At 40.1% G+C, this 22,056-nt stretch overlaps 1 protein-coding gene across 3 annotated transcripts in view; it reads right to left on the bottom strand.

The window, feature by feature from the left end:
* Positions 1-250: 250 nt before the first annotated feature.
* LAT2 (linker for activation of T cells family member 2) overlaps positions 251-22,056 on the bottom strand; it is a 260,780-nt gene continuing 238,974 nt past the window's right edge. For 2 of the 3 annotated variants that reach the window (XM_078679440.1, XM_078679438.1), the window contains 6 exons: positions 16,904-16,934; positions 16,161-16,216; positions 12,119-12,181; positions 5,232-5,297; positions 1,108-1,177; positions 251-776 (listed from right to left, as the gene is read on the bottom strand). In XM_078679440.1, coding sequence (XP_078535566.1) covers positions 764-776; positions 1,108-1,177; positions 5,232-5,297; positions 12,119-12,181; positions 16,161-16,216; positions 16,904-16,934 — 299 coding nt within the window. In that variant the 3' untranslated portion in view covers positions 251-763. The remainder of the gene's footprint in view (positions 777-1,107; positions 1,178-5,231; positions 5,298-12,118; positions 12,182-16,160; positions 16,217-16,903; positions 16,935-22,056) is intronic. The other variant, XM_078679439.1, reaches the window with a different exon arrangement.

Below are 22,056 nucleotides of genomic sequence, written 5' to 3' on the forward strand. Positions count from 1 at the left end.
GTCAAATGCTCCAAGTGATTTACAACTCATCCATATTATGTAGGAGATTTCAAAAAACATGTTAGTGGAAGCTGGGCAAACCCTACCCACCCATGTTCAATCCCTCTCCCACCACTGGCAAAACCCACACTCTGCAGACTACACACTAACATGAGTTACTCGTATGTTACAACACCTTATCCCTCCATGAGAGAACCCGACAAATAGAAAGACCAATCGAAAGGGCAACAGGACAGTAGATACACAAATGTGTCGAACTGATTGCATTTCCATTTATTAGTGGAAAGTTTAAAAACACACCCCCTACCCCATAGAACCACCTTCCAGTCTTATAATCCACAACCAGCAAATAACAGTTTTTAAATCAAGACACTCAGAAGAGCCAAGGACCACACAATACAAAGACTGCAGAGCATAACATTGTTTAAAAGAGTCTTGCTTGCAGGAACACGTGTTATGCTATGAATGTTTGTGCTGCGTGTCATATTAAAACCACAGCAGTTACATATGTGTTTTGAACTGGACCAACCGGTATACCTTTTCTGCACAAGTTCACTTTTAGTTCAGTGACCAGGAACATAATTCTTTTATGCCATCCAACTCAGGGCATTGCTTTCTAAAGACTTCCACGTGTTCGGTTCATCACATACACACAAAGATGTAAAGATTGTCTGTTCTTGATTGAATGATGTATTTACTTTCTTCTCCAAAGGATGAACCTTTTTCAGTCTCTGGATCGGATGTTTGTATTTCTTTTTTCATCCTAATTTGAATCGCTAGTGAAATAATAATGCAAATTAATATAGTGTTGGCGAGATCATGTAGTAAAAAATTTTATTTTCAGCCCTCATCGGCATTTGATTAGTCAATAAATTATCTGAATCGAGAGCCCGATTACATGTGCAAAATTGTGTGCACCAATCTTCATAAGGTTGAGTTTTTGTTTTTCTACCTCTTGGTAATTCGTGAACAGAATCACACTTCAGTATTATTTGTATGCCAAACTGTAACTTTAGTTTTTCTTTTTTATAGAGATTGACAAACTGCAAGCATGCCCACGTAAACTGGTCCCAGATTTAGGTGCTGGGCAACAACCAATGACTTTACCTTATCTTTTTGCTTCTGGGAAGAGTGGCATTAATGTAATCCGGATCAGTGTAATCGTTCTCTGAACTTCCTGAAAGTAATCACAAACACAGTAACTGTAGCTAAATCAAAATATATTTGTTGTACTCAACCACATCCTGATTATATAATAATGGGCTTCCTCTCAGTACATTTCATAGGAGCCCCACACCCCCTCTGCATGGCTCAGTGCTGCATGAGGGTTATATGACTCTGTGCTTTGAGAGACAGAATTGGTCCTAGAAATATCGGTAATATGCCTCTTAATTGTAAATAACGTATTTGTTGTGCCCTTTCTTTGGCCGTGACTGTCAAATCAAGGTACGTGATATCAAAGCTATTTAGGTTTGTATGTCAGAATTAAAAGATGAACCATTGGTGAGTAGATCTTTGTGAATCCAATCCAAAGGAACTCGAATCACACATTTTTCAGAGTGATTGGACAAACTGTTTTGTGGTTTAAGTTCGAGGTGGTTAGACTCCTAAATTTGCCTTCCCAATTATGTACATATAAAACTATTCTTGTCCTGTGCAGTATTAAGGTGGCAAATTAAGGGGTCAAACTACCTTGAATAACCTCTTACTTACTTATAAAACTTTGTTTGATCCAGACCTCAACTGAGGTCAACAAATACAAAATTAAAATAATTTCAAATACTCATAAAAATACTTGGCTAAACACTTTTGCTTTTTTTAAACTCACTACAAGATGGTACAGTGGTGATGTTCAGCCTCCAACTCAGACAACATTAGAGTGGATTTGATAGAATAAAATAAAATCTTTGGGTTGTGCTTCTTGTTTAAAACAGCTTCAAGAAGCTTTTTAAAAACTTAAACAGGTTATGACAAACCTATTAATTAACCGGAGAGTTACACAATGTAATCAAATCTTGAGCAGAGAAAGAGTTATACTTTAGTTGAATTGGGATTATGTAACGTCGGGGGGCCTTAACTATGCTATCATTAGGACAGATTAATAGAACGTGGAGCAAATCTTGTTGCCCACCTTTACAAAGTTCACATATACCTTTAGGGTTATTAGTACCATCCCAGCTAGCTGAGAAAGTAGCTAAAGGGAGTATGCCCAAACGTAAAAGTAAAATACACCGCCTTACGCCATGCTCTAATTGAAAAAACAAATAAGGGACAGAAGTTTTAAATTCCTTTTGTTCAGCGAACCGTTTATAGTGCTTCAATTGACAACAGTGATCTTTATCAGATTCAAAACTAATTTTAGGGGCCGATGTTTCAAAAACAGTTTCAGATGTGCTGGAGTCCACTCCTGTAAAATTGCAACCGTGCATTGTGAGACCTCCAAGGCTTTTACCATATTCTTATTAACGGTGTACCCAGACGCTTCCTCTCTTAAAAAAAACTCCAATTTTAACAAATGTCTTAAGGTGTCTGGGGCTGCATATAGCAGATTGTATGCCCACCTGATAATATTACAAATTACTCTGGCAAAATTTCCCGTAACCGATAGCTCAAGACGAAGGGCTTGAACTGGGACCGACTGTGCCACTTATATCAATTTTCGAAGAATGGTCCCTTCTTTTACTTTTAACGATTGTCACATTTTAATTTGAGAATATTCCATGGCATATGATAAGATCTGGGGGATTTTCATATTATAGACTTCCAGCAAGGAATTAAAGTGTCTGTTTCCTGTGGAAAAATACAATCTCTGTAGAGCCCCAACATGGGAATCTGCCTTCCGGTACAGGTGGGAAAGGTGGGCTTTATCTAGGAGGTTGGAAGTGAATATTCGACCCAGTTACACGTACTCGCTTACAGACTCTATTTGCTTGTCTCCTAGAGACCAAGTATAAGGCGAAAGCTTCCTTCTGCCCCTAAAGGGGAGTACTTTAGTTTTATTGAGATTTGGCCTCAGGAAGTTTTCGGTTGCATAGAGATTTAGTTCATTCAAAGATCTTTGTAGACCTATCGGGGTCTGGTCGAGAATTACAATATCATCTGCGTACATTAAACACAGTATATCTACTTGAGCTAATTTTGGAGGAAAATTATGGGAGATCGCTGATATAAAAAGACAATAATAAAGGAGCTAGTAAGCATACTTGTTTTAGCCCATTCTGCAAAGGGATGGGTTTGGTTAGGCCTTTTTCGCCCCCCATTTGAATAACCTCAAATATACGTATATATAATATAATCCATTCTATATATTTAAATAAAAGTTGTCAGGCTGCTCAGGTGACTTGTAGGACTCTCAGAATCGCGTGAAGTTCCCTTGGAAATGTAATACGTCCTGCAAACGATTACAAATCTGGCTTTGATTCTTCGTGAACACAAAGTACATTATTGGGTTTAGCAAATTATGATCTTGTAGGTACTCGTGTCAAATGTACTTCTTTAGACAGACAACGGCACAGTTGCAAGAAGCCTGTTTATCTGGCTTACAAAATAGCCAAGAACTCTAGCTCCCATACCACATAGTTAAAAAAATTATTTTAGGCCCACATTGCAGTCTATTCCATTTATCATTCTGATACAAAAAAAGTTATCTACATGTGTGTGAAAACACAAGAAATGTGCAATATTATGATTGTTACACAGTACTATTACTGCCAATATTGAGTTTAGTACCAATGCTGTATCAGCTCTCAGATTTTTCCTTGAGTAGGAACCACCAGCAAAATGGTGATAAAAGATGTGCATTAATGGGGTAAATGTGCTGTAATATTGTTACTATAATTTATTTCCAAATGTGTTATACTGAAACACTAAAACCATGTGTAATAGCATGCTTGATTTTACTACCAGACCCTTAATGAATCTGGAAAGTTGAGGTGGACCAATTGGAACTTGAATGAGGTATGGTATCTTTCCTTGACACATAGGGTGACCTGTGACCAACTCAAAATCTACATATGGAGCGTCCAGCCCTGAATTTTTCACCTAGAAATAATTGTTTTCAGGTGTGCTTGTTTGATTCATTCAAGGAAAGTAAAACAAGATTACAATACCTAGAATGCATTAGGTTACCACACAGTCCAGGCCAGGTCCATAGCAACCTGGATGGGGGTGAGCACCCATTTTGGAAGTGAAATAGCATTCTGTTTATCCCATGCATTGTTATATTTGAATCATATTTCTGTTATTCTAAGAACTGTACAGGAATGGTTTCTTTACACTTACACTTACAGTATTTTCGCATGCAATTTTACCAGATCTTTCTTAGCTTAACCAATATGATTTGCAAAGATGTGGTCTAGTAGCCAACCTGCCGACTTTGGAACCTATGAACTTGGGTTTTAATTCCAGTTTCAGCATTTGACTGACACAGGTGTGATTCTGGGCCCCTCACTTAATCTCCTGGTGTTCAAAATTGTAAATATGTGAAATGTAGTACAATTGTAAATAAGTAGCACTGTAATTTGAATGTGTAAATTTGCAATTGGTGCTCGTGATATTGTACCATCACCCACGACACACCCATTAAAGTACAGCACTTTGTTGATCCACAGGTATGTTTCTGCTATATCAATACAGCACAACAGATATGGATATTGGTACATTGATTTAGCTTCTAAGATTTCTAAGGTGCCTGTAGTAAACATATGCTCCCCCAACATGGCCATCTGCGGTGATTTGTCTTTTCTAGATAAAGGAGGAGGATGTGTAGTAAACTAGTTCTCCTTCTAACATGGCCACCTGCTGTCATCACACTTTCCTCTATGCTCCAACCTACTAGCCTCCCACAATGCCTGTCTACATTCTATGTTGTACCGGGAGGTTCCAGACTTGACAGTTGACTGGTCAGCTGGCTAGTTGTGTTGTTCTGCTGTAATCTAATAAACATACCCTGAAACTACAAAGACGCGTCTTGCTGTCTTCATCTACTTATCTACAACAGTGGCCCTTGCACTTCTGTCTCTCCTCAATACAATGTTTATCGAATATGGTCAAACAGATACGGCCTAACCATAAAATGTTGAGGGATATATTTACATGGTTAAAACCCTTTTATCAGGAACAGACAGACGTTTTTGGCTAAATTAAAATTCATGCAACTATTCAGTAAACAAAAAAGTAATAAACATCAATGCTTGAAAGGACGTTTCCAGTCCCTTAGGGATGCAACCTACCTGAATTTTTTCTTGGCTGTTGTTTGAGCTGGGTAGTATTTGCATAATCTGCTGTCTCATCAGTTTCTGAGAGAGTACCAAAAGAAGGAGCATGTGAATTACACTATTAAGTAAGTTGTATCGATCATGGCATTAGAGTTATATTTGCAAACTTAAGGTACTTTAGTCTTTGGAATGCAGGCAATCTGGAAACCCCTTTGATTCATAGGATGATGGTGCCACAAGCATACTGCGGCAAATCTTTCACCTTTTGCATGAATGGTTTTGCCCTGCCATTAAGTTGTGCCACTATTTTATATTCAGATATACACCTCCTGCACAAGGGTACTATTTTAAGGGAATATTGGCAGAACGCGCTTCAAAAGTGTGGTTAATTTAACTAATATCCCAGCAGCATGCATAACTGCCGGTGTTTATAATCGATTAAAACGATTGATTGACTAATTGTTTTAAAAATTGTATTATATTTTATTTGGAGCGCTTTTAAAACATCCCTGACACCCCTACAGCGAGATTACTTCGCTGAGGCACAAACACCCCCTTTCCACAGCGTCGATCCACTGAGGCGCAGGGAACCTTTCAACACCACTTTGGCAGCCATCTTAGATTGGGCAGGCTCGCCGGAGAGCTCGACGCCCCTCCCGCCCTCCCTGGGTACTTAACAGGGCGTAAATCGTTTCCGCGAGATTATACTTGCTGTTTCCCTCTGAGGCGGAAGCCGGAGGTCTATTGTGCTCTCTTGCACCTTTTTACCTTAAAAACGATTGATTGACTAATTGTTTTAAAAATTGTATTATATTTTATTTGGAGCGCTTTTAAAACATCCCTGACACCCCTACAGCGAGATTACTTCGCTGAGGCACAAACACCCCCTTTCCACAGCGTCGATCCACTGAGGCGCAGGGAACCTTTCAACACCACTTTGGCAGCCATCTTAGATTGGGCAGGCTCGCCGGAGAGCTCGACGCCCCTCCCACCCTCCTCCCGCCCCGCCCAAAGTATGTATAAAAACAACATCGCCCGTCCGCGCAGCGGGCGGGCGCAGCGGGCGCGCCGGCGGCGCGCCAGAGGCGCGCCAGAGGCAAGCCCGTCTGCGCCGGACACGCGCCAAGCGCCATACCCCCTGTGTCATTGGATACCGAAAGGACTACTTACTCCGCTGGAGAAATACGTAAATTGAATCCCGGACAACTGACGACTTGTAGTCAGCACAATCCAGAGGATCTTTCAGATCAAGCTAAAATTGGGTGTAGGGACTGTAAATCCATCATTCCCCTAATTAATGACAAAGTTAAACATCTGACTGACGGCACCGCCAAGCATACTACTATATCCATCTCCCTCATTAATGCTCGCTCCTTGGCTAAGCATAGGCAGGATATCGCTGATCTAATTGTGGACCACGCAATAGATATCCTTTTTGTAACCGAAACTTGGATGGATGATACATCCGAGCCCGACCTTCAGGTAGCAGTACCGGACGGCTTTAAGGTGTATAGGCGGGATAGACAGGGGGGAAAAAGAGGAGGAGGCCTGGCTATTATTACTCGGGATATTTTCCCAGTTAGAATTTCCCCGGTACCATCGCCGGCATGTGAGGCGCTGCACTTTGCCATTAATCTGAATGCTTCACACAACCTTAAGGGAGTGCTTAACTACAGGCCACCAGTACCTCGCTCAGAATTTCTTTCCACCTTCACTTCCTGGTTGGAACCCCTAGCCATTGAGGATTCCTTTATGGCATTAGGAGACATAAATTTCCATCTGGATAAGACAGATGAGGCGGATACACAAACGCTACTAGCAGAATGTCACACACTGGGCTTAAACCAGCACATAAAAGCTCCAACACATGACGCTGGGCATACCTTGGACGCTATCTTTTCCAACATCAGTGAGCTGGAGGTATCTAAAATTCTGCCTCTCACATGGACAGATCACCATGCCATTTTGTGTCATCTACCGTTTAAACGAACCAACCCCGCTAAACAGACCCCTTTTCAAAATAAATTCAGAGTATGGAAGGACATCGATTACGAAACCTTTAAGATGTCCTTGTCCAAGACTTGCCCGAATATTCAGTCTGACCCTACTGAAGCAGTGGGGCAGTATCTCAACTGGGTAGGCAATGCGGTGGATATGCATGCTCCACTAAAAACTATATCTAAAAACAGAAAAGTGCCTTCAGCACCGTGGTACTCAGAGACCCTCAGAAAGCAAAAACAGATCTGCAGGAACCAGGAAAGAACCTGGCGCAAGACATATGACAACATAAGCAAAGCCAAGTATAAAGACGAACTCACCATCTATAAAAAAATGATTCAGGAGGAAAAAAAGAACTACTTTGAGCAGCAAATTAACAAATCAAAAAACTCGAGTCGACAACTGTTTGAAGTAGTTAAGACTCTGGCAGGGAAGGTGGTAGATCTGAGCCCTCCCCACTCTCAGGAATTCTGCAATAATCTAGCAGGTTTCTTCTTCTCAAAAGTAAACGACATATATTCAGAATTTTCGGTTACTTCATCAAGTACCAGCATACATCCTAAATCACCCAAAAATAGCCCGGACTGTTCGTTTACTAGATTCAGGGATATGACGAATCAGGAAATAGGAGATCTTATGAGACAGGTAAAAACAGGCTCATCCCTAGATCCCTGCCCCCCTAAAATCTTTATCCCAGTAATTGATGTGGTGAGTAAAGTCATTACTCATATTTGCAACGCCATGTTCCAATCTGGGATTTTCCCAGATAAGTTAAAAAACACTCTGCTGAAACCTCTCCTTAAAAAAACTGGTCTAGATAAAACAACTCTCAAAAACTATAGACCCATTGCCAGCCTGCCTTACCTGGCTAAAATAGTGGAAAAAGCAATGAACATCCAACTAGCTGAATATATTGAACAAAATAACCTCCTGGATGAGTCGCAGTTTGGGTTCCGGAAACTTCATGGAACAGAGACTGCCCTCATTAAGGCTGCCGATGATATCAGAACCATCAGGGACCAAGGAGGAACAGCTATACTGGTCCTGCTGGATCTCTCGGCGGCCTTCGACACGGTCAATCATGCTGTCCTGATTGACCGTGTCGAGGACATGGGCATTTGCCCAAAGGCCAAGGAGCTTCTGGCTTCATTTCTGTCCAACAGAACGCAAGCAGTGACACTGGGCGCATTTCAATCTACTGAGCTCGCCCTCCCATGTGGCGTCCCGCAAGGCTCATCCCTAAGTCCGACACTTTTCAACATCTATGTGTCGGACTTAGCAAGGGTGATCAAGAACTACCGGATGAGCCTTACCTCATACGCCGACGACACCCAATTGGTGATCGCAATTAAGAATGATGGTGAGGAGGTAGCCGCCAGGTTCCAAGAAGGCATGCTTGCCATCAAGGAATGGATGTCTGAGAACTGCTTGCGTCTCAACTCCGATAAAACTGAGGTAATGATCTTTGGAAATCTATCGCCGCAGTGGTCCACTTTTTGGTGGCCGACCCCACTCGGAGCCCTCCCAGAACCTGTGCAAAAGGTCAGGAATTTAGGAATTATATTCGACGACAATCTTAATTTCTCCAACCATGCCAATCAGGTTGCGTCGTCTGCCTTCTATAAGCTTAAGATCATCAGGAAAATCCTGCCCTATCTTCCTGAGAGTACTAGGAAAACAGTGGTGAGTTCCTTAGTACTCTCATCACTTGATTATTGCAATGGATTATTTGTAAATGCCCAAGCACGGGTGGTGGCCAAACTGCAGCTTATACAAAATGCTGCCGCAAGGCTACTAGCTGGCATTCCTAAGTTTCAGTCCACCAAGCAAGCGATAAGGAACTACCACTGGTTAACAGTGAGAAATCGCATTAGATTCAAGACCTTGTGTCTCACCTATAAAGCCCTCAAGGGTCTTGGACCAGCATTTCTCAAACAGAAACTCTTCTATTATTTACCAAAAAGATCCTTACGATCTGAACAGAGACATCTACTGGTAGTGCCACGCACTAGGACGGTGACATGGGGCGACAGAAGCTTTACCAACGCTGCTGCCAAACTTTGGAACACGCTTCCAAAGGAAATAAAATTGGCACCCTCGCTACTTCAATTCAGAAAATTGGTAAAAACCTGGTTATTTGACCAATAAACTGCTCAGGACAATACTTTTTAAGGTAGATACATGTTCAATCTCGGATTTTTCAGCAAAGTCATAGCGCCAAGACACCCACGGGTATACGCTGCGCTTTATAAATTTTTAAAATAAATAAATAAATAAATAATCCTGCAGTGCACGCCACCGTATAAAGAAACTTCTTGCAATAGTGTACCAATTCATCGATTTTTAGTCCTTTTCTGCTTTTTTAATTTGAGCAAATGTGACTATTGAGGCATTTAGTTTGTCCCTAATACTGCATAATTTTATTTAATCTTGGAATACCAAAAACTGAAAAAATGCTCACAAGACCTTCCCAAAAATGTTTTTAGAAATAGTTCATTGGTAACGTGGGTCATGGGTCAATGGTCTTATAATGTCACCTCAATCTTCAATTAACATGTACAAAAAATCCAGCCTTCTTTTTTTTTTTTTTACAACGTAAATGCCACCTGTCTATGGCATCATAGGACCAAACTACCTTATTGATCCCTATGTAATGTCATATATTATCACATGTTTGTTTATACTGGGCCAATAGAACTTGTGAAGGTATACTTATGTGGCACTTGACAAAGAGAATAGAAAACTCATACCTTGCTATATTTTCACAATTTTGAATAGTGTCCTGAACATCACATATGATTGCTCAGATTAAATCTGACCAACATTGCTTGAAGATTTCAAAGAGAAGTCTCTCTTTCCGAGAATGGAATGAGAACGTTTTTCCTCATGGGCTCCTCTCTGAAAGGGTGGTGCTCAGCACAGTGCAGTTCATGATCTTCCTCATCACCCACTGACATTGCAAACCTTGCCTTGGTCCTCTTAGAACCCCACTCTAGGTTCTTGCATTTGAGGTTCTCATAAGGTTGCACTGCAGGGCTATGTCAGTGAAAAGAACCTACTTCTGGCTGGAGAGTCATGGACAGTCCCTCTCTAATCCCTACTGATCAGCACCATTGTTGGTCAACTTCCTTAATTGTGATCTGTTATAGCAGGATCCCACAGTCCATTATTTTTAGTTTAAGAGCCAAGGAACGCACATTGTGCTGCGGTGATATGCATGCATCATCACCAATATGCTCCATAATCTTCTGAAATCTAGACCACCTCACTTACTGACTACAGGAAACTGTACTTCAGAAGGCCAGACATGGTGGGCATATTGCAAGAGTCTTTAATCTAGCTCCTGTAACACATGCCAATGGTTATATGTAATTTTTCAGTGAGGAAATAGCAGTAACAGGACGCCCCTTTGCTGGGGCATCTGTGCGCGTAATAAATCCGGTTAACATAACATAACAAAGACCAGAGCTGTACAAGCAATTTCCTGAATAATATCTAGACTTAGACGCTGGGACAAATCATTCTCTCTCATTGACAATCTCACAGTCTTCGTTTAGCTTCAACTTTAGTTAACAAAATGTCCAACAAAATCCCGACCATGGAAAGATACATATATCTGGTAAAAAAATATTATACTTCAGGACAACCTTACTCTAAAAATAAATTCAATTATTCATCGTCCGACATCAATCAGATTAAGAATAACATTATTCTGCCATTAGAAAATTAAGTACCCCTACATCAATGTAAAATTAACTTTAATGAAACCAGACAAAAGAAGAATGATCACAAACGTCAAAAACAAGTGTAGTAAAACCAAATCATTTTCATTACAAACTAAAGAAGGTGACGATGGAATACAAAACATCTGTCATTTCATAAAAATCTAACTTCATCCAGCATCTAACACCTCAATTACCTGCATATGTACTCTCTTTTGGCACATTGAATGTGAGGTAAGTACATATCTACGCTCTCACTCCAAATACAAGAATTCCTCTACCTTTCTGACAAAATGTTTTCCATTAAAAACAAAATCAGAACCGTCTCTCCGCAGTCTTACCCCACTACCAAAATCAACAAACATGTGGAATGCTCTCCTACCCATCCAAATTGAACAGCTTTCAACCATCATTAGCAAATTCAAGTCTACAAACAACCATCTTAATCATCTACCTGCCTGCAATCTCAAGGACAATGCCCTTATATATGGAGCACACTATGGTGCCAGGGGGCCTGCGTTGACACTAGGCAGCTGAAATTAGCGTCCACGCTAGGGGAAACGCCGGGGTGCACCGTGTAATTGTAAATACAGCACATCCCTGCATTTTCAGAATGGTGGAGCGCAGCGTTAGCAATTTTGGCTTACTACCGTGCCCTCCATTCTCTTGTAAATATGCCCCAGAGTATATTGGCAAGAAAAGATTGGGGAATTGGAGTACAGGCAGTGGGAATTAGCGTTCCATCGAAATTAAAACACCATTGCCAGCAACAGACCTCTAGTGCCTATGAATTGAATTGCAGATACATCAGATTTGTGGTACTGGCTGTGTAATATTTCACCGTTGGTAGAATACAGTACTTGTCCTTATGCTAAGATTAAGCACTGATTGCACATTGAACTGTTGCATTTTATCCGCACTGTTTGAGTTCTTACTTTCTAATCCCACACCACCTCTTGAGTAAGTTTCGGACTGCTCTGTTTTGCAATCCAGTGAGTCAAATGCTAAATGGTTATACTTGGCTATCAATTATTGGTCCACTAATAGGTCAGACCCCAGGACAACAAAGACAAACGACTCCAGTTGACACAATTAGAAACCAGTAGCCCCTGATACTGGGCTCCGACTGTTAAACATCTGCCAAATCAGCCAAACTCCAATAACCCTCATATAGTCTCTCACCTGAATCACTGCTTTCCACAGGTAGTATCAGTATGTTGACATACGAATTACCATCCTCTTCCCCTAAAAAGAGAAGAGGAAGAAAAAAAAACAGATATAGCATAGTGGAAAAGGTAGCCCAAATAGCTGTGTTTCTCTTTTGGTGTCATAAGCAAAAACCAAAGACCTTGTCAATGATTACATATACATTCATTGTACATACATTTATTTTACTTGGCTATCCATTAAGGTTGGCATGAATCTCATTGACCATAATTAAATAGCCATAATTAAATTTTTGCTGTGAAAGAACACCTTTCTTAGTCAACACTCTGTACAAAACACCAACATGAACTCTGTGTTTTTCCCATAAGGTTCATGCGGAGCCCAATGGTAATGGATATTCAATTCAATTTTATAAATTATTTGAGGGGGTTTATGTATTTGTTTGACTGAACTTGCAAGCCACATATTGGCAGGCGATTAGATTCCTGCTCACTTTAATATGGGTACTATTGTGAGTTTTTTAAAGTAGGGCAAGAAGCCTGAAGACACAAACTCATACTGCCCAATAACTTTACTAAAAAAGATCATAGCAAAATGAATTCATAATGCTTTTATTGCGGGGCCCCAACTATATTCAAATACTACTTACCTCATTTAAGCTTTAGATATTTTACTTAAAATACCTGCAGTGAAAATGCTTCTTGATGCAAAAAAAAGCTTTTTGAACTTGTGCGCTGGGTTCGCATTTTTAGAATTTTGAGTAGATATGGGTTTCCTCCCCAGCTTAAACGATAATAGGAACACTGTATCTAGCTGTTCGAGCTAAAATAATTTTGAACTTGGCAGGGGTAGGTTCTTTAGGGTAAGTACAGGGGTGCAACAGGGTTGTCCCCTGTCGCCTATTTTATTTGCTTAATTTTATAGAACCACTGGCAATAGCCATCCCTAATAATCAGAACATAATTTCTCTGCTAGAGAATAGGTCTAAATTCAAGCCAATATGATATTGTTTTTGAAACCTGATAGAATTAATGTAATAATACTCGACGCATTTTATGAGATGTAATATCTTTTTGGCAAAAAAATTATTAAGCATAAGACCAATTCACTTCTTTTTAATTGTTCCTCAAATACTCTCCTAAATGAAATAAAGAAATGCAAATTGATAGCCCAAACTGCTACTAAGGAATACATGTATCCACAGATTTGGCTACTTCGCTATACATGCATCTACAGATTTGGTAAATCTAAAATGTTAACCTCTGATCAAAAAAGTGACATCTTTATTTGAGCATTGGCATTGCCTCCTCATACCAATGATGGGTCTAGTGACATTAATAAAAATATCGGTTTTGCTGCTTTTTAAACGTGTGTTTTCTGCTGCTCTCTATATTTTGTATGCTTTTCTTTTAAAGAAATTGAGCACAGTTGTCCTCTTTTATTGGGTAAAGTAGACCCTTAGATTGGCACTCAGCACTTTATACTTATCTACTCTGGATGGTGGTCTGCATTACCGAATTTGATAATGTATTATTATGCTACCTTTGTACATGTTTTCCCCAGAATTAAGAATTTGCACTTATTTAATATATTTTTTGACAGTTGTTTACATACCGACATGCTAAAAGATTGTGAAATAGGTTACATTTTAAAGCTATCCAAGTCTAAATAAAATCTAATCTCATTTGCAGTTGTTTTTATAGAGAAATCAACAATTTTAAATTATGAATTCTACAACATAGCTGAGGATCTATGGGTGAATGAGAAAACCTTATTTCAAAGGTTGATGTGGCTAGATGGCACAGCTTTGGTTTCTATATCCTATCTTATTTTATAATATGTGCAAACTCTAGTCATTTATTCAGCCTCACATAAGAGAAAGCAAGTAGTGGTTCTTATTGTTGTACACTTCTATTTGTCATTTTCTGTCTTCAGTAGATCTTACAAATTTAACTGCGGTTGATGATCTGATTTTTACTTTTATAAGAAATAATATGATAAGATTGTTAAACAGATGGCAAATGTTTCTTGCTGAGATAAAGAGAAACATATTTATTTCTACGATTTTATGGAAATGGGAAAGGTAAACACACATTAAGTTCAGATACTGAGAAAACAATTTTAACATAGCAATTCTTGAGAAAGCATTTCGTCTGATGGTTTGTCAAATCAATAGAGAAAATTAATTTACATGTCAGTGCTTACAGTCAGATTGCAAAAATGGAAATCACAACGACTTCACTTTTTTAAAGAATGGTCAGAAACAAATGCATAGAATTAAGTTATTGGCAGCCAGGTTGGTATGTACTAACAAATATAATCAGTTGTGGAATATTTTTCAAAATATTTATTGTAAAGTCTTAGGGGCATATTAACAAGGCTGATCAGCAAAGACACTCTATCGCGTGTTTTGCTGACTTAGCGCCCGTTTCCAGCACGCCTAACTTTGCAAATGAGATGCAAAGTAGGCGTGGCTGTGAAACCAACCAGGGAAAATATCACGAAGGCAGCTTCGTGATATTAACAAGGAAGGGTACCCATTATTTAAATTGCGTTAAGTATGCCTAAACGCAGGAATTTAACGTCTGTTAAATTCCTGAATAAGGCATACTTAACATGGGGGGTGGATTCTGTGGCTAAGACCACAAGCCCTATCATCTAGGATATCGCCGTTTTCCAGCATGGAAAATGGCGATATCCAAACTATCTCTGGAATTGTTATTGCCTCAGCGATGTGCATTGTTGATAACGCGCTAACCGGGCGATAAATTCCAGAGATAGACGGCGATAAATATGCAAGCGCTAAGCGCACTTTGCGATATTTATCACCAGCCCTTGTTAATATGCCCCTTAATGAGTTATTTTATATTTGGAAAAATATTTATTAGCGAATGCAGACTTTGGGATAATTATACTTTTTTCGCACAGCAAAATTCTGTATTGTGGAAAAATATCAATGCTTTGTTTTCCTCCTTGTCAATAAAAAAATATTTACAATCGAGGTTCATGTGGACACTTGTCTTACACTGAAGATCGAGACAGTAGGCTATGATCTTTAAGACATCTATGTAATGGCTCCCAGAGGGTCAACCTGTAAAAGTACTTTGACCTTTTTAGACAAACTGGCATTTTGCCATTCCTAGTTCGGACAACAGGAGCAGCCCTTTGGTATTTCTGTAAGATGTCCAATGTACACATCGAAACCTCAATAAAATCTGTTTAAAAAAAAACCAAAAAAACAGGAGCAGCCCTTGCAGCCTAAAGAGGGAATCCGCTTCCTCCTACTGGTGGCTCCGTAGTCTTTTAATTTCTTAGAAGAAGTGATGATCCAAGTTTATATACTCTAGTTGCATGGAGTTTGGTTGCTACTGCTTGAGGAATGTGTGGGTGGTCTGTAGTAGGTGTTTTGTTTGGAGGTCTTACTTTGTTGAAATTATGTTGGGTAATTCTGGTGTCACAAGTTGCCCTTTTCCAATCAGAATGTTCTAGTGAGTGGAAGGAGAGGGTCAAAGCAGGAGCTGGAATTGTATATACAGACTATCCACTGTACAAACAAAACTGAATTAAACTAGTTTTTAGTTCAGGAACACTAACTGATGAGCGGCTGGCTGAATAGTTGTTCAACCTTTGAGTCACTTCACATTAGAGATACGAACGGAATTGTGTATGTTCATGAAGCCGTTATAGTGCGATTCTGAAACCATCAATTTTCACTTACAACAACAGCAACAACATGCGTAACAACACAAAAACAACATACGATGAAAAGCAAACACCAAGATAGGCATTCAAATGTTTAATAAATAAAAGTCACCGACCTCAAGTATTTATTTATCTGTTGTAGAGTCAACAAACTCAGAAACATTTATTTCTAATTCCCTCCTGGAATAAATATGTTCAAACCAAACAACCCGGTAATTAAAGGGCTTGTGAATTCTACAAGCCGGCCCTGAGTTGTTTCCACAGAGCTGACTGGTCAGCGCTCTGAAACTGTTTACAAGCTCAGGAACCATACACAAAGATCACATTCATGCGCCATTACCTCCAATGAACTTACTTTTTGGCGGTTTTAAGAAAGCCCCACAGTTGTAGTAGTTTGAAACTAACGGCTCACTAAAAAAAACACAAAAAGTGTAAACTTGGGAGGGTATATGACAGTGACGTACAGCAGTAACTCTAGGCTTTCTTCAGCATCCACCAGGCACACCCTCTCCTAACTGCAGGCATGTAATTATGGAAATGTAATTACCAAAGGAATCTAAATTGGATCACATTAATAACTTTAGCAATGGAATTGCTGCATTTAGCATATTAATGCATTTGAAAGAAGTTAATAAAATGAATCTTGTGTGTCAGTCAGGCCTAATAATATGTTTGTGCAACTTACTTCCTCATGAAAAATCAGATAACACTTGGTGCAAAATATAAGTTACACCACAGACATTTTGCGACTGAATTTGTTCTGTAGTTAGTCTAGATACCCAAAATACCATCCCCCTGTTTACTATGCAGACCCAGTAAGATTAGCAGAGGTCTTAAACCCTCTATTGTTGTTGACTTACAAATATTTAAAAAGGCTTCCAAAAATAACCCTCCAACATCTTCACAGCTGTGCTGTGGTGGAACCATTCACAGCTCCACAAGGGGTTCTGGGGTAAATATTTGTTCTTGGGGTTTAACTTTACCTAGAGAGCCCCATTTATTTTCTACAATTCCATTACACATCAGTGCTCTGGGGAGAAATGAAACAAATGTACTTGAAGTTAACAATTGCATGCTCAGTAGAGAATTAGAACTCACAGATAGGCTCCTTCATTTGAAACTTCAGCCACTGGAAATAAAATGTCTTATGTTAGTATATTTGTCAATAATATGTTAACAGCAATCAAACAGAATGAGAAACACAAACTAAGTAACAAATAAAATCTTTGAAAGCAAGAGATATAGAAAATATAAAATTATATTTTCTTTAATTTATACTGTTTTCGGTTCTACTAAAATAACCCTTTTCACAAAATATTCTGTTTATAACATTTACAAAGTGCATCTTTAATAGAAGAACACTATTTAGCATTAGCAACACCTTTCTAGTGTTTACAAAACTTCTCAAAATATGTTTTTTTTAATAATAATCAGTAACAGGTATTACATTTTGATCCTCACCACCTGGAATTTACTTGAACTACTTGCTACTATCTGGTGTTAATGACAACCTCTCTCAAGCACTTGCGGCCAGATTTACTAAGGGATTGTGTTGCCCAAGCGTCATGGAAGGCGACGCAAGGCAACACAAGCCCTCAGGTGGAATTTACTAAGCGCCACAAAGCCACCTTGCCTGAGTCCGTGTTGTTTATAAATCCAGCGTAAAGAAGGCAATGCATATCGCTGCCTTGTGTTAGCCTGCGTTAAGTATGCGTTCCTTGAGTGAAATATGGGTGTTCCCATCCATCCACCCTTGGATTTTGGTGCAATAGCAGATTTACTATGGTCAGTTGAACCTGGGATTGCATCAAAATGGTCCGCCTCCCAGACCCAAGCGTAACGTGGAGAAATATTGTTATTTCTCCTCGTTACTTCCTCTTTGTATGCGTGCTTCTTTCTGCAGTACATGTACAAAGAGGAAAATGCCTTTAAGGATTGTTTTTGTGAGTAAGGTGTCCCTCACTTCACAAAAACAATCCAGCTTGTAACCCAGGCATCAGTGGCACTAGGGTGTCTGCATTGGTGCTCATCCGCACACAGTGCACCAATGTAGGGAGAGAGCAGAAATGCATCACATTTTAGTAAATATGATGCATTTTTGCTCTCTCCCTCTCACACAACACAGTGCAGCATGTTTCCTTGCTGTTTTATGTGCATGATATTTGAGTAAATCTGCCCCCTGGTTATTTTAACAAAGCTTTGCCCCCCAAAATTGGTGGCTTACTCTAAGGTCTCACTTTTCTATTTTTTATTACTGATTTTTACTCATAAAACCAGCCAGAAAGCAATGGAATTCTTATGGGTGTTATGTTTAAAAATTGGAGAAAAAAAGGAAAATATGCTATGCCAACTCCCTTGCTTGCAGTAATAACACACAGGGAAAAATATTTGCAGACTGAGAACACAGGGCACTAAAAATCATAGGGTAGGATCTGATTTTCTAAAAGCTGCAGATGTGCATGATGTGTTGGTTTTGCTGAGGTAGTATTTCCAGGCGATATTATTGTATTGTATACTGCTGCTAAATAGAAGTTGACTAGCCAGAACATTCAAAGAGTGGGCTGAGCAACAGCTGAGCCAGGGATCTGGCTGTGGTGTAAGGGCAATAGCAAGTGCCAAGCCTAGCATATTAATCAGGTAACCAATGAAATGGAAATAGGACAAAAATACTCTTTAACATGAAAAGGCAATATTTGATAACTTTGACATTTCTGTCTGTTTCAATTATGTGCATGCAATTATATCACTGCATTAAGTGACATTTATATAAAGTAATTTTCTTAAACAGGAAACATTCAAGGACACCTCTATGCCCTCATGATGTTGCCACAGATAACCCAAGAAGTGTCAGTGTGTGTGTGTGTGTGTCTGTGTCTGTATCCCAGTGGTGGTTGCCACTGGGTAGTTATAGTTAGCTTTGTTTCCACAGTAAATGCCTTTTTTGGTTGGCTATTAACTTTGGTGTCTTTTGACGAAACTTTCCAAAAAAGTGCTTCTAACTATAACGTCACTTTAACCTTTGTTTTTCAGTGAATTTCTAGATTTTCTTTTAATGTAACGTATTATTTTATTACCATACGTAAAGCCAACCCGGCCACGCATGGCCTCTGGCCATGAGTGGCTGGAGTTTGGCCGCAGGTTCCACCAACCCCTTGTGTGCAGCAAACCACCACTGTGCACGTCATTTTGCAAACCTGCCCCCATAGGCAGCTAGCTACTAATGCATGCAATGCAGTTCGCTGACGCGTATAGCCTCTGGGCAGTGAACACTACATTGCGCACAAATTTCTGCAACACCTAAATATAAAAAGTGAGCCTATTGACTTTATCAAGGAGTGAGCATCCCAATATATATATATAAAGTAGATCTATCATCTTTATACAAAAATCACCAATACTGTTAGTCAAATGTATATTTCAATAATTCACACAATACAATTTTTATTAATATTGATGACTAATTATTCTTTATACGGCCCTGGGGGATGGGGTCTCCGTAGCATTTTTAGGCTTAGGAGGGGCACTGCGCACCTCCCTTTCCCTTAAATAAGATATCGGCCCTAGGACATGGGTTCCCTGGTGCCTCTTAGAGGCTAATTATCAATGTGCCAACTCCCGGGTCACCCCAGGGGGCATTTTTTTTAACAAGTGGGAGCCAGAGAATATAGAAAAGAAAATTTGAGCAGATTCATGTGTCTTCTGGAAACCTGTGGGATTTTTGGCCCCAGCCGATGTCCCTCTGGGACCCCAATGGCACTTCTAAGGGGTCAGGGTATCTCTATCCTGCCCCAGTTATATATTTTTTTAAAACTTTTTTCAGGACTGAGTCCGATCCTAATATGGCTTCCACCACATCGTTGTTGATGATCTCTCTTCTTGAGATCTCTTGGCTCCGCTTATCCCCGGGGGTGTGATATATGCAAAGATTTTGATCAATATTTGCTCAAATACTTCTGAACAGATTTACACCAAAGAACAAAAATCACTCTTTCTGAACCAAAATCGAGATTTCTTCCAAATTTGGTCTAAATCCATTCAGCGGTTTGGGCTATAGCTACGTCTAAAATTCCAATGGAAAAATTAATAGGAAAAATGTGTTGAACCCTCCCCCCCAAACCCCCCTCATTCTCCCACCCCCCCTCCTTCTCCCACCCCTCGCTTGACTAGTCTCCACAAAGCTTTCCAGGAGCTAAAGTGGAAGAACCTTGCTTTTGGAGGGTTTTATTTTATTTATTTATTTGATTTATTTATAAAGTTTTATATAGTGCCAACATGATCCCGTAGGATATCAGAGCGCTTTACAATAGGGTGGAAGGAAGGACATATATGCAATATCGATAACAAGTAATAATAAGAAACGAGAATGATCGCGTAATTACAGGACAATTAATCACGGGGAGTATTACAATAAGCATGTATATAGCGGGCTGCGAAGGGGGGCACACTATGCTGTAGAAGTGATCAGTATCAAAAGTTGGTAGAATGGTTGTAGGATCACTGACTTCGAGCAGGTGAACCTAGCCCAATTAAGGTAAGAATGTATTCATTAAGAATCTTTTGGCTTCCAGTTTGAAAGCAGTTGTTGAGGAGATTCTGCATACATCCGGTGGAAGAGAGTTCCATATCTTTGGGGCAGCGCCGGAGAAGGCTCGGTGACAAGTTCTCTTTTTGTGAAGGTTGAGTGGTATCAAGAGGTAGGTGTTAGCGCTTCTTGAGGCTCTACCACAACAGGATAATTCAAGTTTTGTGCTAGGTACCTGGGAGTTTTGAAGTGAAGGGCTTTGTGCGCCAGAACGGCAATCTTTAACTGGATTCAAGCTTCGTAGGGCAACCATTGAAGAGATTTTAGGACTGGGGATATGTGCTCATTCCTTTTGGTGCCTGTAACCAATCTGGCCGCCGCGTTCAGTGATGCCCTTAGTGGAGCCAGTGTGTATTTGGGAAGGCCACAGAGCGTAGCGCTGCCGCAGTCTAGCCTCGGCAAGACAAGCGCTTGGACCACCTGCTTAAATCAGTTTGTGGAAGGAATGGTTTGATGTTTCGAAGTGTCCTCATCAAGTGGTAAGTTCCCTTACACACATTGCTGATATGATTTTTCATATTCAGGTGCTTGTCCAACGTGATTCCGAGAGATTTAGATGAGTCTATGATGAGAGGGGTGCAATTGAAAGTGAGGTGATTCAGCCAAAGGTCTGGCTTGGTGATGTGGTTCGGGGGAGAGATGATCAGGAATTCAGTTTTGGAGATGTTGAGCAGGAGATGGTTCTCAGTTAACCAATTTTGAATAAAGGTTAGGGTAGTGTTGAGTGAGATGATGTTATCCAGGGATGAAATTTTCAAATAGAGTTGCACATTGTTAGCATACACATGGAAGAAAACGTTCGTGGAATTTACTGAATTAGCTAATGGTTCCAAGAAAAGGTTTAAGAGGAGAGGAGCTAGGGCAGGCCCTTGGGGGACACCCATGAGTACTGGAGAGGGCTGGGAGAGAGAGAGTGGTTTGCCTTGACTCTTTGTGATCTGTGGTAGAGGAAGGACGAGAACCATTGTAACACCTGACCAGAGAAACCCATTATATTCTTCAAAATGGCTAGAAGGTTATCTTGGTTAACCATGTCAAATGCAGAGAAAAGGTCAAGGAGGATCAGGAGGCAGGATTCATTTTGGTCAAGCATTTTTAAAATGTCATCTATAGCGTGAGTGTGAGACGATTCAGTGCTGTGCCCCTTCCGAAAGCCAGATTAATGATGGTCTAAGAGTTGGAAATTCTCTATGTGAGGACAAAGTTGGCATTGTAGGCATTTTTCGAGGAGTTTTGCTAGGGTGGGGATGTTGGAGATAGGGCGGAAGTTATTGAGGTCAGTTTTGTCGGCGTGACGTTTTTAGTATCGGTGATACCTGAGCTGCTTTTAGGCCGTCAGGGTTCGTGCCTTGTGATAGAGAAGCATTAACAATCCTTGTGCAGGTGGGAATGAGTACATTCTTGATTTCCTTGAAGGTGTCCGTGGGCAACGGGTCACTGAAGTGGTTAGATGGGTTGATATTCTGAAGAATCTGGTTGATGTCTTTTTCACTGAGTGGGGCAAAGTTGCCCCATGACGCGCATTGTTCTTCGTGTTCAGGCTGATAGGATTGCACTTTTCTAAGAGGTCAAGGGGTGGAGCAGACCTGGAGGATGACAGTAGAACCTTCTTCGAGGCGAGGTTAATGGTGAGAAGCCTTGATTTCTCAATGAAGAAAGCAGCAAGTTT

Source organism: Lissotriton helveticus, chromosome 3_1, assembly GCF_964261635.1.
Source record: "Lissotriton helveticus chromosome 3_1, aLisHel1.1, whole genome shotgun sequence".
Lineage (NCBI taxonomy): Eukaryota > Metazoa > Chordata > Amphibia > Caudata > Salamandridae > Lissotriton > Lissotriton helveticus.